General features: G+C 41.4%; 1 protein-coding gene across 2 annotated transcripts in view; it reads right to left on the reverse strand.

Annotated features, from left to right (window-relative positions):
- Nucleotides 1–16346, reverse strand: part of gtf2ird1 (GTF2I repeat domain containing 1) — a 29663-nt gene that overhangs the window by 11606 nt on the left and 1711 nt on the right. Inside the window, exons 1-11 of one of the 2 annotated variants that reach the window (XM_088615707.1) lie at nt 10142–10392; nt 9594–9722; nt 8411–8552; nt 8026–8202; nt 6134–6317; nt 4336–4634; nt 4147–4242; nt 3470–3553; nt 2705–2888; nt 1978–2003; nt 326–449 (exon numbers count right to left, since the gene is read on the reverse strand). In XM_088615707.1, the coding sequence (XP_088471833.1) occupies nt 326–449; nt 1978–2003; nt 2705–2888; nt 3470–3553; nt 4147–4242; nt 4336–4634; nt 6134–6317; nt 8026–8202; nt 8411–8552; nt 9594–9716 (1439 nt within the window). In that variant the 5' untranslated portion in view covers nt 9717–9722; nt 10142–10392. Of the gene's footprint in view, nt 1–325; nt 450–1977; nt 2004–2704; nt 2889–3469; nt 3554–4146; nt 4243–4335; nt 4635–6133; nt 6318–8025; nt 8203–8410; nt 8553–9593; nt 9723–10141; nt 10393–16346 lie in introns of those variants that run through there. The other variant, XM_088615706.1, reaches the window with a different exon arrangement.

The following is a 16346-nucleotide window of genomic DNA, read 5'->3' on the forward strand; positions in this document are numbered from 1 at the left end:
CTTTCCAAGGGGAAAGAAGGTTAATAAACCACCCTCAAAAAAGGCCAACATGTTCATTTTTTGTTAGTTTCTTCCAAAATGTGGAAGTGATACAATGTTTCCAATATACAAAATTAGCCCATTCCCAAGCAGGACTTGAAAAGAAAAAATCGGTTGCTAAGGTTCTTTACAATACATAATTGCACAAAGACATAAAATTCACTGGCATCTTCTCCAATGTCTCTCCTAAACTGGCAACTGGCATAATCTTTTAAAAGAAGATGCACACAAAGAGCTTTCACACATCTCTGTGCTCAGCCAGGTTTGAAAAGAGCCTAAAACCCACCTGCTACTGTGCGAGTTGCTCATCACCTCGAAAGCTGGTAACATCCTGGGGGTCTCTGGATAGCTGTCTTCAGATGGAGACCCTGAGTCCTGTTTCCCCTCGTCTTTGAATGCCTTTCCACCAGCTGCAGAAACAGAGTGATGCAGGGAGACAGGCCAACTAGAATTTGGGATGAGGAATTGTGAAAGCATTCCCTTTAGATTTGGACACAGTGTTCAGGATGGAAATTGATCGCAACTATGGAAGAACTGCTTTTATTTTAAAAAGCTGATTTACTGCACTCCTGGTCCCCTTGTAAAACATTGGCAATGATGCATTGATACAAACCAGGGTGATCCAACTCCAGTTGTGGAGGTCCAGTGTCTGCAGATTTTCATTCCAACCCAGGCCTGCATGACCTAATTCAGTTTGCTATTGTTTAATTAAACCAATTAACAATATCCCTGCTCTTCAGGTGTAGCTGCTTTAAAAACACTTAGAGAACCTTCATATTGCACTGGATTTTTAGGACCAGAGCTGGACCAACCAGACATAGACTCATTCTTGTCCTGTATATCTCAGTCTTGATATAGTTAGCAATGATCACTTAGGCACATGTGTGATTCCATGTTTGGGGACCAGCTAAAATGATCATCACTATGATTATAATAACGTTTTATTTAGCAGCATAAAAAGCAAAGATGCAGCTGAACTGAGTTTGGGCTTGGCAAGGCTGGCTGATGCTACGGATTCTGGTCAAGCTTTTGACCAGTGGGGGACAGACACTATAAACAAGGAGTATAGTAGTTCTTTTAAAGAACTGCTTTATCAGTACTGATTGACTAGACAGGGACTTGTAGTGGTTTTTACAGTACAAGGGGATCTAAACTGTGACTCCTTAAAATCTAGACAAATACGCAAAGTGTGACGAAATTTACAACACAATTTGAAGGGTTCAGGAGACTATAACCAGCAGCTTTAATCACCCTGCCATTCACAGCTGAATCTCAGGATTTGTGAGCTTGCAGTACCTGGATGGGAGACCGCCTTGAAAAGCTAAGGTTGCTTCTGGAACAGGTGTTAGTAGAACCACTCCTAAAGCCCCAGTATAGTGATGGGGACACTGTCCTGTGAAAAGGTGCTGGACTTTGGATGAGACGAGACATTAAACCAAGGTCTTGATTCTCTGTGCTCAATAAAACTCCCAGGGCATCTCTTGAAAAGAGTAGGGCTGTTACCCTGTTGTCCTGGCCAAATTTCCTCATAATCTCCATCTATGAATTGGCTTCATCACTCTGTTCTCCTCCACACTGAGAGCTGGTGTGTGGGGGCAACACACTTTTGGTGGTGGAGGGGATCCCCATTACCTGTAATGCGCTTTGAGTGGAGTGTCCAGAAAAGCGCTATATAAGAATAAGGATTATTTTTTAATTATACAATTCAGGGCACAGACCCTGATTTTTTGCAGGATTGGCAACACATGACAGGGGGCTTCTAGAAAATGTATCAGATTCAGTGCTGATGGTGAGAGTCTAATGAAAGAACTGACAGTATCACCTTCAATGACTATAGATTTAGCAGACAGAATGGAAAGGTAATTAGAAGAACTGCACTGACTTCAAATATAGCATCATTTAAAAATGAATTAAAAAATAATAATTAAAAATAATTACCTGTAAAAATCCTTTCATCAAACATTCTGGAAGATAAAGGGAAGCAATTACTTCAGGTTGAGTACACAATTGCAGGCAGTATTATCAATAATTAGCAAAGCAATTATTCATCTCTCTGAAAAGAAACAATCTCAGCCCACTCTGCAGCTGAGATAATCAAGCAACAGGCTAAACCAAAGCAGGATCCGAGCTTGATAAAGAGCTTGATTGACACAGGATTCTTCTATCAGAATTAGCCAGCTGTGTCAACACAGAGGGGAGCTTCAACAGATACTTACTATAATGTCCTTAAAAGAAGCTTTCTGAGAAGTATTTGAGTGTTTAACCTGAATTTTCATTCTGTTCACAGCACAGTATAAAACAAGAGCAGTTAATTTTATCTGCATACCACAAAATATTTCAAATGGAAAAAAAATTGGAAGAAGATCACTATTTATATGTAAAGATATGTAAATAGCTATGGAAACTATATTATTTCTTTGCCTTTTCCAGGTCCTTACACAACACTTTACAGTATCTGTATTGTGCACCAGTCACTCAGGAGATTGAAAGGAATCATCTCTTGCACATGGATGTTCAGCGGTTTCTATCCAGTGCAATGTTATATTCCATGCTTTAAAAAGGCTCCCATAGGTACTCCTGCGCCTGGTTTAACAGTGCTAATAGGAGTCATCTCCTAAGTGCAGAGCCTAAGGCAAAACTGTCACTCCTTGGGGGGCCTGATTACCGTTTCACCACAAAGCGCACACTGTGCCTCTCCTCCAAAATGCGTTTAAGTTTGGGGACCCCGTATGTGCAGGGCCGCTTGAAGGGGATCTTGTCTGGGATGCCAATGATCTCCACTGCCTCCGGGTCACACGCTATCTTCCGGTAAGGCACAGGAACCATGTGGTCCAAGCCCAGCGCCTCTGCTGCAGTAGGTCAGGAAAGGGTTGGCAATGAGAAAGACAGCTTTGTTAGAAACCTCCAGCCTGGGCTTTGCAGACAGGCTTAGTAAAACTAACACCCGATGTTGGCAAGCTGCTTTATGAGAGACAGTTTTCTACACAACACCGCCATGCTTCGTTCTCCTAAACTAGCCCTGGATGTCCTCAAACAAAATGAAAACGGGCAGCAACAGCCACAATATGCTAAAAAACAAACAAACTTCAGATAGACAGGAAATCTCGAAGTAATTCTAAAAAAAAAAAATGCATAAAAAGAAATGAACAAGACACCACATACAGTAGCTGCGCTAAATTCATATATTTTGGTTCATTTAGAAATAGTTTGGAATTTGCAGCTGCACTATTAATCAAATCTTCCAGTCCTTCAGAAAGCTTTGGTCCTGTTAGCTGTTTAATGTAAATATGAATTGTTTTTACTGGCAGTGTCAGTTAGAGCATGATACAATACACCTCAGTCCTTTCCTACAATAGTGGTGGTTTTCCATCACTGGAATAGTGTGGCAGTCAGCTTAAAGGTGCTATTGCCTTACACCACGGTCTCTTACCGTAACGGCTATTAAACAGGATCTGGACACACTCCCGCAGTGTGTTAATGTCTTCCGTTTCACGAATGAACGTGTCCCATTTGTCTGTAGAAATTAAATGGCAAAAAAACTGGTATAGAACAAGATTGGTTTTGACAGTTGTTGCCCACAGTGATCGCTTTTAGACTCTGTGCTGGTTTTCCACAGCCATTTTAATTCAATGAATTGCTCAAACTCTTAAGATCAGGATTCCAAGATCGCAAAAGGACAAAATGGACTCTATCAGTTCTCCTCGTCACACTCAGGGAGTGATTTGTGTTCTTCTGCCACTAGTCTCTTCAATTAAGAGTTTTTTCTTTGTTATATTTTTAACTATTTCACACAGATTCAAAAACGTATAAAACAGCATGCCTCTGAATACACTTGGCTTCACAGACAGAAAGAAAAATGTTTTTTTTCTGTGGTACAGACTATAAAATTGTCTAAGAAATTTGATTTATTTGCAGTGATAAAGCAAATTAGCAATGGTTGGAACAAATAAACACAACCCGAAGAAGGCTCCACAGTCGAAGGGTTGTGCTTTCTTTCTTCTCTTTTCAGCACGGAATAAACCTCACAAATAAACACAAGACTAACAGGACTCACAAGAGTCTCTCAGTGGCTCCCTTTACTCTAAAACGCACTGGTCCCTTACCCACCTGATTTCTCATGCACAATGGAGAACAACAAGCGCTTGGAAATGTGCACATTCTGAGAACTCTGTCCCATCTCTGCCGGCCCCCCTAATCGGTCGCCTGTTGGAGAGGGGAATACCAGACATTGATATCATGCCTTGACATCATGCCTTTCATTCCTCGTCGGGTCGGTCGTTGGGAATTCGCACTGACCGTTGTCGGCGCAGTCCTTCGCCGGAGCCGTCTTCTCCCCCTGCGACGCCCAGCCACTCTGGTGGTCACTGTTCTGGATGGCGCTGAGGAGCGAGCTGGGCGCAAGGTCAGGCTTCCCCTCCGGGTGGGCCTGCATGGGCATGGGGATGCCATACAGGAAGGTGGAGAGCATGGCGCTGCCAGCCGTTGCCTCCTGGTTGGCAGCTTTAACAGTGGAGTGGCTGGCAAGGCTCTTGGAACCAGAGTTGTGGTTGAGCTCGGGGCAGGACTTGGCATCCCAGGAAGCCTCTTCAATGGGCCTTTGAATATAAAACAGACGTCATGTAAACACTTCCAATACTGTCATGCTCTGATCGGAGATGCAGTCTGGCAGTTTCACAAAGCCTAAATTTAAATAAATGAAATCAATTTAAGTCTTGATTATGTGAATATAAGTTTGTGAACCCCTTGGCGCTGGTCCGAATTATACTCAGATTGTATATATCTGAACCAGAATTTAATCAGATCATCACAGAAGACTTCATAAAAGATGATAAGCTGATTCAGAAAAGTATGTGAACCCTCAGATTCAGTAACTGATGACACCTCCTTGGGCAACAGTGACTTCATTGAGATGTTTCCTGTAGCTGTTTATCAGCCTCTCACATTAGCTTTTATGAATTTCAGTCCATTGTACCTTATAAAAATGTTTTAAGTGGGTGACATTTGAGGGTTTCCTTGCAAGAACAGCTATCTTCAGGTCCTGTCTTCACTTTTCAATGGAGTTTAGGTCTAGACTTTGACTTGGCAAACTGCAAACGTGAAATTTCCTCTTCAGCCATTATTCTGTTGATCTGCTGGTATGTTGCTGCGTGTCCCAGCTCTGCTAATGAAAGGATGGACTGCCATTCTCCAGAATTTGCTGCTACCACACCAAATACTTGGTTTATTAAATGATGGCAAACCATGCAGATGCTGAGGCAGCAAAGCAGGCCCATACCATGGTGCCGATACTTGATGGTCAAGGTGAGGTTCTTCTGTTGGAGTGTTTGGTTTTCATCACTCAAGCTTTTTTCTTGTGGAAACACAGTACAGCTTTTGATGCGTCTGTCCAGAGATCTTCCAGTAGCCTAGGAAGTAAGAAGGCTTCTTTGGAGAACCTGAGGTGACCGGACAACTTCTTATATAGCTGAAAATCCTCTCATCAAAACCATTCTTTGGGGGTACCATGGGCGTATCATGGTGGGTATTCAATATGTTCTGTCTGACAAAGAAAGATGAAGCCCTAGTTGTTTAGAAATGGTTTTGTAACCTTCTCCAACGTGTGGCACATCAGCTACTCCTTTTTCTGAAATCTGATATTTCAGCTTTGGAAAATTCTGAATTCTCTTCTGTTTGTGCAATTACATGTTCCCATTAACATCTTATGTGAAACCAAATGCATAAAGCTCCTGACTATCCTATAGAGCAGGGCTACCCAAACTCCTAGAAGTAGCTAGAAGTTCACTTATTATTAACATGGTATATACTGATTATTAATTATGTATTTTTTGTACTTCATGCACCTCGTAAACATTAAATGGACAACCTAAAACCTTTTGGTTATTTAAGAAAAGACTGGTTTAGAGTAACCAAGGGTATCACGATAAGACGATTATATAGGGGGTTCACAAACTTTGGCACTGTAAATGTCTTTGCTGTTGCCATGACATGCTGCCCCAACATAGTTCTGCATAGTCATAGTCAACAGCTGGTCATAATGACCACCACAGCACACAGCAGCGTTCCAAGTTGTTTTCCAGTGATACAGTCGACACACCTCTTAACCGTGAAGCGAATGCGGTTGCTCTGCTCCAGGATCTTCATTAAGGTCTTGGTGTCGTAGTCAGCTGGCTTTCTCAGGGAGACCCCATCAGGCAGACCATGGACAGTCACAGAGCTGGGGTCCTTCAGAATCCACTCATAAGGCACAGGTATTATACTGTTCTTCCCCATGGCCTCACCTGTAGAATGACAACAAAAAATTTGAATTGAATTAACACGCAGAAGATTTATATCGCTCATGGTTTCTGTTATTTGTGCCCCACCCTTTTGCATTCCACCAAGTAAAAGGGCTAAGAAAATGCACCTTGAAAGAGAATCACACAAGCAGTACCTAATTCTTTAGGGTGTAGGAGGAAATGTTGCAAAAGAAGCATTAGATGAGAATCTCAACTCTCCTTAAAGGGGAGCCATTCAATTTCTCAGACTGCTTAATAAATCCTGGTAACAAAATAAATTCATTGACGTTACAGAAAAAAATGATAAATTGCGATTTAAGCACAAAATTGTGAACGTTGTGAAAGTACTGTAAGTCGCCATGCTGTCGCAAACTTGCATTTGAATTCCCTTGAATTATGACATGAATCACAGAATATGGCGCTGTGCATATCGGGAAATTTAGTCTATTTTGTGATGTAAATTTGAGATTTTACTTTTATTGCGGTTTGAAATGCGCTCATTAATGCTGATTCTAACCGCGAAATATGAAAGTAGCATTGCAGTTTAATTTTAATAAATCATTATATAACATCAAATAACAAATTCATATAACTGAAAATGCAGCTCTATAAAGAAATATGTTCAGCCCACCAAAGCTCTCCTTCACTTCTGAAACAGAAGTGATTCTAATCGATCCTTGAAGGAGGCCAAAAAGTGGAATTAATATCATAAGTCCCTTAATGAAGGATTATGTGCTGAAGCTTTGTCAGTTTTCTTATATGTATTTTTCTACTCAGGCTATCTGCCTAACTGCTCTGGTGAGGTTTTGAGGTTTTCTTACAGCTACTCACAACCCCCTGATTTGGGATTTTACCCATTTTTCATTGTTTTGTCTCAGATTTCATGCATCCAATGATCGTCAAAATTACTGCAATTTAAGTGGAATTATTTTCTTGAGCAATCTTTCTTTGAGTACTGCTGTGATAGCGAGATTTTGTGACCTACAAGATATATCCAGAGCTGTTACGGGTGCCGTTTTCTGCCATCCTCGCCAAGCTGATTCTCAGCTACATCCCGCTGTAGTGCTGACTTTAAAAATGTATGCTTCCCTCCATGTCTGGAACACATTTTGCTTCCCCCAAACCCCCTGCATCACCGAGACTGGCCAGATCAGCTTTATTCAACACCCTTTCTGCAAACAAGGCAGTCTTATTGAATGATTCCATCACTTAACTTTCTGTGCTTGACTGAAACCTGGCACAGACACAATGACAGTATCTTGTTTAACCAGATTATTCCTCCAGGGTTCAGCTTCTTTGAGCAGTCTTGCTCCTCTGTCCATGGTGAGGACCTGATTGTTGTTTATATCTTACTTTTCTGTGTAAGTCTGGTTGCTCTGCAATCTTTTGAGTGTCTTGTTTTAAATGTCTAAGTTCCTCAGTCTACAATCACTGTTAACAGTTTCCAGACCCCCCCCCAAGGATAATGATGCTTTTTAAAGTTTGCAGATTTACTATATGTATTACTATATTTACTATATGTAGCTCATATGCAGAAAATGTTAGAAGTGATTTTTGCTGGAATAGTTACATTGAATGGCAAATTTAAGCACAATGAAAATGAATCGCTTAGAAGCACAGACTGTTGAGAACAAACCAGACAAAGAACACCAGAAAGACAAATGAAATGTGCTACTTCACAGTCTGAGGAATGACACATGAGTGGCCTTACTGTAAAGGACACTGAAAACTTCCTCCACCATCTTTCTAAGAACGAAGATGTTCGACTGGGACTCCACAGGTGCCCGCTGTATGCCCTGCCCGCTCTCCTTGCTCAGCTTGGTTGGTTCAGTGTCCTGGGGTTTGGCAGCAGCAATCACAGTGGGTAAGGCTGTTAGGCAGGGCACTCCTGAAAGGAACCATTTAGAAACAGTTTCCATTTGCATAGCTGTGTTTGCCACACCTCAACATCCCAGAGCCATTCATATCTTTGGACTCAAGTCAACTGATGCTGGCAGTAATGCTTACATATACATTACGCACTGTATAACTCTGGAGGTCAAAATGATAGGGACACATGCAATCGATGCAAGAATCTGAAAATCCTTGTAACTTACTGCAAAACCTGTGGAAGTCAGTCTGGATTTCCTTCCTGGAGTTGAGGAACAGCCTGCCTTTCTCAGTACCTACAGCGATTATGCTCTCTTCATGAACCGTGACACAAGCCACTTCTGCATTCAGCTTGGAAAGAGCAGTACACTGAAAGACAGGTCCACAGCTGGTCAGAAGCCCCATTCATAGGTACAGAATAACACATTCTTGCACTTGTATGTAAGCAGGAACACAAAATACTTCCTACCAAAACCCTAGCTTGATTAGGAGCAAGGGTTGCGGCAGAAAACAGATTTAACCAAGATAAAAGAAGAAGCGTTTAGAACACAGAACTTGAACTCTTGTTCCTCTTGTGAACTCTTGTTTTTCAATTTTATACCCATCCTGTCTGGAAGTGGTTCCAAGCAATGACTCCTGTACTGTGGAGGAAGAATGAGGATGGGCGGAAGTGCTCCTCAGACAGTCTACCACTGAGTCATTGAACTTTTTACAAGCTGCAAGCTCCACAGTGCCTGACAGGCGAGTCACTGACATCACTGCATGTCTACAGGCCCCAAGGAAGTTGCAGCACACACTGTTGGCAGGTATGACAAAGACAACCATGCATCTAATCTCACCTCTATTCTTGATAACACCTGCCAATTTAGGAATCCTGGTGAGCTAGTGAGCCAATGACGTGACCCTTGCTCAAACTCATGGGGGGCAAGGGCCACCATTTTTCTCAACCATCTGACACTGGATGTGTAGGTGATGAGGTCAGCATCACGCTTCGGTCAGCCTATTGCCCCAGGAAGGATTAAGCCCCGGTACTCATTTGGAAAGCAGGCTGAGTGGACCTGGGAGCCATCTGGAAGGAATTGGAGCAAGCTACATTGCTTGCCCCGACCTGGGATTGAACCCGGGACCTTCCAGTCAGGAGCTAGATGTCCTTGCTGTCTGAGCTACCACAGCTTCCAAACTCATGATGTCTGGGTCAAAGAGCTCAACTGGTCTTCAGAGGGAACAGTCTTTAATTTAGCCTCGACAGCTGGATCATCACCATTGCTCTTGTAAAAAGTGTCACAGGATCTTTGGCAATCATAACTTGGCTCATATTTCATTTTTTAACCATAAAGGAACATTCTTTTGCTTAAATGATTTCCATGCATCAGCCATGTTTTTGAGCAGGGTTTGAAAGGCCAAACTTACCACAGAATCTAATGCAGACACTAAGCTTGTAAGGATCTCCTGCTTTGTGGAGACGCTGGGAATCCGCAGCTCGGCACGGGAACTACTTCGAGATGGGTCACACGATTTTCGGACCTGCGCCATTCCTTTCTGAGGGAGGACACAGGAACAATTACTCATTCAGACCAGTGGCAGCGACATATCATACTGTTTCTGTTCAGTAAAAAAGTGCGACAATTTTAATGAGTCTCTAGACTTAAAGCTAGACAGAACCAAAACTGACCACAACTAGAGCGGTGGATTAATGCTTTGAGGGTGAAAAGAGTATTCCCTGAAAATTACACCTATTATTCTATACCTCATTACTGAAAAGACTGATTAATAAAATGATGGCCTGCTTAAAAATGTGTACTAATTATATACTACAGAATTCAGCATTTTGGAAATTTGCTCCAAAATACAAGCAATAAAAACAGACTGAGCACGATTGTGACAGTAGCCAGCAAAATTATTCCTGCACAACAGCTACAGCTTTCCGACATCTGCATCAAACAAGCCAATATACTCACTGACTGCCATCGACACCGCTTGCACAGTGAATCTAACCTCCTTCCATCTCAGCTTCGATTGAGAATTAGTGTTAGACTACCTTGATTCAAATGCTCTAGAACTAAGATATCTTTTATTCCCACAGCTATTAGCCATCTTAATTTCGACAAGTGACTGTAGATTTAACTTTATGTATATGTATTTCTTCTGATCATACATGTATGACTCTCATTACTGGGTTCATGTTGTTTAAAAAAAAAAAACTCCCAAACTCAAAGAACATCCAAAGAGTTGTAGAGGTTTGCAAAATAGCTCATCTTGATGTGAAAACAGATTGAGCAGACCAGGAAAGATCAATACAAAACATGAAACACCAAATATGCAAGAAGTACCTAACAGCCTTAACCTCTCTTATGCTCCAAAATGATATAAGGAAGAAAATCAATAACAAGAAATTGCATTTGGTACAAATGATGTTTTTAAGATGAAAATAAGTCAACCAGCTATTCAGTTTCCAAAAAAGGGTTAATATGTTTTACAGTACTGGGGATTAAGAAGCTTTAAAAGCAGCCCTAAAACCTTCCATCCAATATGCTAATCCAGAAATCCATTACACGCATGTGAAAGTAGCTAATTACGATAAGCTTTTGTCAGCCAATTAAGGTTTTCCTGGATTATTTAAAAAAAACCCTCATCGTTAATTTGCTCTCAAAAACCAACACGAGAAACATCCGAGCGAAGCGTCTCTGTGCCACCAGCAATCTCAAACAAGGGAACGAGTACAAAAAGCGTTCGAGTCTTTCTTTCCCCTTTCTTAGTCTGAAGCCTGATGGTGCCTGTGCTGTTGGCGAGGGGGTGCACAAAAGGCAAAAGAAGAAAAGCATTTTCGTTGGCTTTATCTCCTCTCTCAGCATGATCAGGATGAGAAGATAATAAATAACAAAATCTGGGGGGAAAAAAAATGAATAAGAAAGGGCGAAAAAAATCGCAATCCTAATTCCTGGCCCCTTGCGTTCTCATGGCAACCACAATCTGTCTCCTTGGAAACTAATCTCGAGGCATTTGAACAATGCAGCTCCGGCCTTTAATCTCTCCAGACACTAGAAGCCATTATCCCAGCCTCTGGGCAGCCCAAACCACAGACTCCACACTAAGGAACAGGAGTGGCCCCAGCTGCATGCTGACTGTCTCTGTCTGTATTTGTGTTTGTTCTAGCAAGCAGCACTTAAAGCCACGTCCTCCTTAAAAGCAAAGCACCGAATGACAGACGTATGTAACCTCTTTAGACAGGCTCTTGCAGAAGGACTGAGGAACAAACAATTCTGTTCCAGAAATTCATGGCAGCCACTAAAATATATCTTCAAATGTCATTAACATATTTACTGACATGTTAAGTCTTGAACTGATTGCAATGCTTTGCTGGCACCTTTTCAACCTGTTTCAGCTCAAAATGTAATTTAAAAGTCTATTATCGTGTCGATCACATGTAATTAGAAGAGATTTTTAGGACTGCGTTTAAACTCTAGATCCATTCATCCACCCATTTTCTAACTGTTTCCACCCCTTCAAGGTCGCGGGGGAGCCGGAGTCTATCCCAGCAAGCAACGGGTGCAAGGCAGGGTACACACACATTATACCTAGTGCCAGTTTTCCCAGAAGTCAATTAACCTACCAGTATGACGTGGGACTATGCTGAGGAAACCAGAGCACCTGGAGGAAGCTCATGCGAACACGGGGAGATCACACAAACTTCACACTGATAGCGCCCCAGATTCAGAATTGAACCCAGGACACCCGTGTTGCGAAGCAGCTACGAGACCCACCATGCAACTAACTAAACCAAAGTTATGGGTCACCAATACTTTTGCTCCACAGAATCAATGAGTTTCACACGTGTAAAGGGTGTCTTGGAACTGATTATCTACCAGCAATCAGAAATGACTAGACCAGTCACTGCGACATGTTCTCATGATCTTACAGTAGGTAAGGCACAACACTGGAAGGTACCCATCAGATGATCCTTGCGATTCTGTCAGTTGTGTGAGTGGAGAAAAGATAGGAACCAAGCTCTACTTTTCTGAGCCCTGATGCACACCAAGGTGAAACACAAGTGAAAGCCATTACATGCAGTCTCATTCCAAACAGACAGGACCACCTCAAGGTACAGTCAGGTAACCTTCACACATAAGCTCCTTTCAGACTGGCCTTGTACATTCCAAGTTACCATGAGTTGACTCTTAATATTTAATAATCGCATGAAACAACGCAAGACATTCAGAATGAAGGTGACGATGGCTACACCTATGAACGGAGCTGTGTGCGTACAGCGCTACACACTACAGTGTTATACAGTTTTGTGGCTAATAGTGTCACGTGCATTTCTGGTGCATGTAACCCTATTGCATTCGAAGTGATACATTTTAAACCTCCTTGCTGTGTTGAGAGTTTGCCCTTGGTGGTAAATGGCAACGCGAGTTTAACCTTCTAGTGTGGATCACTAATGGAATTAAGGAACAGCTGCAGCAGTGGAATATAAGCACAGAGGTTGCACACCTCTAACCAGTGAGACCATTCTTCATCCGGCAGCAGCTGGGATTAAAAAAGGTCATGTATGAGTGTAGTGTGCAGTAGGTGCTCCAGTCAGCTGTGCTTACATTCTAACTGTTGTAAGCTGAGCATGATCTTATTAGTCAAAGCTTGGGATCTACTCAGCCCATCTGTGTGCTTTTAGAGAGGCCAACACTCAAGGATCCACAACATACAGCATATATCCTGTGATTGGCTTTTCCCCTTACAAATCATTCTATATTGCAAAATCCAAAAATGTCCCAACAGAGGCTATGATTGGATAACTGCAATCCCTGTAACAGTTAAGTGATATTCTCACAGAAACTACTACAAAAACTCATTAACTCATTTTAATTTTCCTCTTGTTTCAGATCTGACTTGTTGCGTACCTCCTTCTTATATTTATTTAGCCCTATTCCCATTTATTATTTTTACTGAAACTGTTTGAAATTCCAACTTAATTTATAAAACAGAGAGTTATCTTTGAAGTCCAAATGTTCACCCCAAGTCCAGTACTGACGTGGACTAAAGGTTCTTCTCTATGTAGTATAGTTTACGGCAACATAGCTTAAGGCTGCATAAATAGAGAATCATGGGTAGGGAACGAGAGTCATTCACAAGAATTTATCTTTGCAGAGAGCAGATCAGGAACTTACTGTACAGAATTACTACCAGACATTGAAAATCTAGGTAATACATTTTGTTTTAAAAAGGCATTGGATGTTTTAGTTACACAGTACACATTTATGTTTAACCTATTCAACATCTCCTCTAAAAGTCACTTATTAGCATTAAGGGTCATTTGCTAAAGGTTTGGATTTTTTAACCTTTGAAATCTGTGGGTTTGAAGATGGCACAGCCACATTACAATCCCCAAAACATTTACTGAACCAAAACAAGTGATCGCTTCAGTGAGTTTCATCTTCTGTGAGCCTTCTCATTGAAAATCAGAGTGAAAATAGCATCATTAAAGCAGTTCATAGGAATTTAAAATTCAGGAGGATTCGTGGAGTTACTGAAGGTTAAGTACGATCTGTGTAGAACTGTTTCTCCAACAGAGGCATCAACACATAATTTAAAGCTGAGATCAATCTCATTTCAGAGAAGTGTAAGAAATGTGCTGGGCACACAAAACAGGGCTAGTTCTGAGCTCAGTTTGCAACTAAAACACTGCTTAATAATCCATACTTCTATATTCAGCATAGACTCCCATAGTCTTTTAAAAATATGCAGGTAACAGCTGTTAATACTAGAATACAGCCCTCTCTAGGACCAGTGCAAGACTTTTCCATCTGGTTTGTTTGCAACTACATTTCTGCTATGGGTTGGGTTAGGTTCGGTGTATTAAAATGCATGTAAATTTTAGCCTTAAAAATGTGCTGCAAGTATAATTATTCATAGAGACAAGTAGAGGTGAATTTCACACTAAAAAAATCACGAGACAGAAAAATAAAATGTTCTGTCTGTAAAGCCTTCTTTAGCGGTGTAGAAAAGCAGATCACCTAATGAGCTCTCCTAAGCTGAAACACAGGTAAATTTTTTGTCTTTTAACTTTTCGGCATGGAGTGAACCTCTTGCTTATTCCACTTCAGCTTGCACACTGACTCAACTCCACACTCCAGCAAATATTCCTATTCACACAGAGGACATCGGATACTCTAGCATCTGTGCACAATTTTAGATCTTTTGAGTAAATACAGTATATTATGTAATTTATGGTAACATTCAACCAAATGCGATTCATAGGGAATGATCACATTTCTGATGAAATTCAAAGCTGGTGTGGCACTACTGCACATTCCTGAGAAAGTCTGCAATCTGTTCATTACTCACTGAGCAATGTCCCATATGGTGTGCAGAGATATCACTGTGGTCTCAAAGAGGGTATCATGGATTTCTGAGAGGTTTTTCACTAAGCAGCTTGCAGTGCTCATTGCTGTTAATATACAATACTTTTCTAATACCCTCAACAAGAGATTCTGGGTATGAGACTTTTTTAATAACACTTAATACCTAAAGTATTTAACCTTGTGCTAATCATTGACTGTTACTTACACTTAAGGATATCAAAGTGCTTTACAAAATGTCCTAATTCAGAGAGAAAAAATGGGATCTAAAAAAAAGCCTCTACAACAGACTTGCCTATGAGAAGATACAGAGGTTATACTTCTCTACATGCCAGTTAAAAGTGCAAAACCAGATAAGCAAAATTATCAGAAACCGCATTTGATATTGTGAGGGCTGTACTGACTCATGACAAAAAGTCTTACATTTTTGCAAACTCATCTTACACTAAACTACAGGCAGTGCACAAAAAAGGAAGCACCAATGTCAAGTGATTTAGTAGGGTGTTGGGCCGCCGTGTGCCTCCAGCATGGCCTGTATGTGCTGTGGCATAGAGTCTCCCAGCATCTGGAATTCTGCAGGAAGGACGCGGCACTGTTCTTCGATGAGAAAGTCTCAGGCCTCATTCCAGAATATCCTAAACTTGCTCAACTCGTAGCAGAACTGGTGACTGTGCTATGCTCATCAACCCATTGGGAGACTACTCATGCTCTTTGAATGGGGGCATTGTCATTCTGGAAGTTTCTCCTCCTGCCACAGGGAGTAAAGATGATCACTCAGTACTATTACTGAAAGATTACCATCTTCTATGGGAAAGAGCATCCACATTATCCCTACAAAATGTGCAACACAAAATGATGGAACCACCAGCATCCTTCACTGTTAGGATCAAGCACTCAGAACTGGAGAGTTCTTCAGACTGGTGCCACATGTGCACTCATCTGTTGGTCAACAACCCTGTGAAGGATAATTCACCTGACCAGATCACTGCTCAATAGTCTATTTCCTGTGCTTTATGCACCACCAGACTTGCTAATGTGCATTGCCAGCTGTGATGAGCAGTTTTTTGTGCACTGCAACCTGATTATGGCATTCTGCTCTGTGGAGCTCTTGGTGGACCATTCTTTATTGGAACTGGCCCATCTTACAATTTGCCATCAACTGATCTACAGTTGCTCACGTGTTTTGCTTTGCACTTTTATATTATGCAATTTTGGAGACCACACTGCTGTCCATTTCATTTCCCCCCCTATGTTGATGGTGTCTTCCTTTTGAGTTGCATGTTGACGTCACCTCATGAATCATCAGCAAGCTGAGCTGTCTCGTTCCCTGAAGCTCCAACCAAACGCCCCAGCAATCACAACTCTTTCAAAGTCACAGAATTCTCCTCTTCCAGCTATGATAGCCATAATTATAGGCCACCAGGCTTGTACAGCATTTTTTTAACTTCACCTTAAGCATGCTAGAATGTTATTTAACAAAGGAGCCACACCTGGGTGTAAGCTCTTGCTTTACAAAAAATCTCTAACCACAAAAGTGGTTTAATTTTTTGGTCCACAACCCTGTAATTCCACACTACATTAAAAAAAAATCTAAATTCATAACAGGTGTGAATAGAGTTATTGTCTTCTTGGAATAGTAAATCATCCAATATGTATCTTGCCAACTGGAATATTATACGGTACCAGTCAACTAGCTGGCTGGTCAATGACTGTGACTCCTTGATGATGCTGTTCATGTTGAGTCTTTTGTAGATGCTTCCTCTAATTTAGTGGAGCCCCTCTTGAAACTTTGGTGAACTCTGTGTCTTGT

Source organism: Lepisosteus platostomus, chromosome 22 (genome assembly GCF_059453375.1).
Source record: "Lepisosteus platostomus isolate fLepPlt1 chromosome 22, fLepPlt1.hap1, whole genome shotgun sequence".
NCBI classification, from domain to species: Eukaryota; Metazoa; Chordata; class Actinopteri; order Semionotiformes; family Lepisosteidae; genus Lepisosteus; species Lepisosteus platostomus.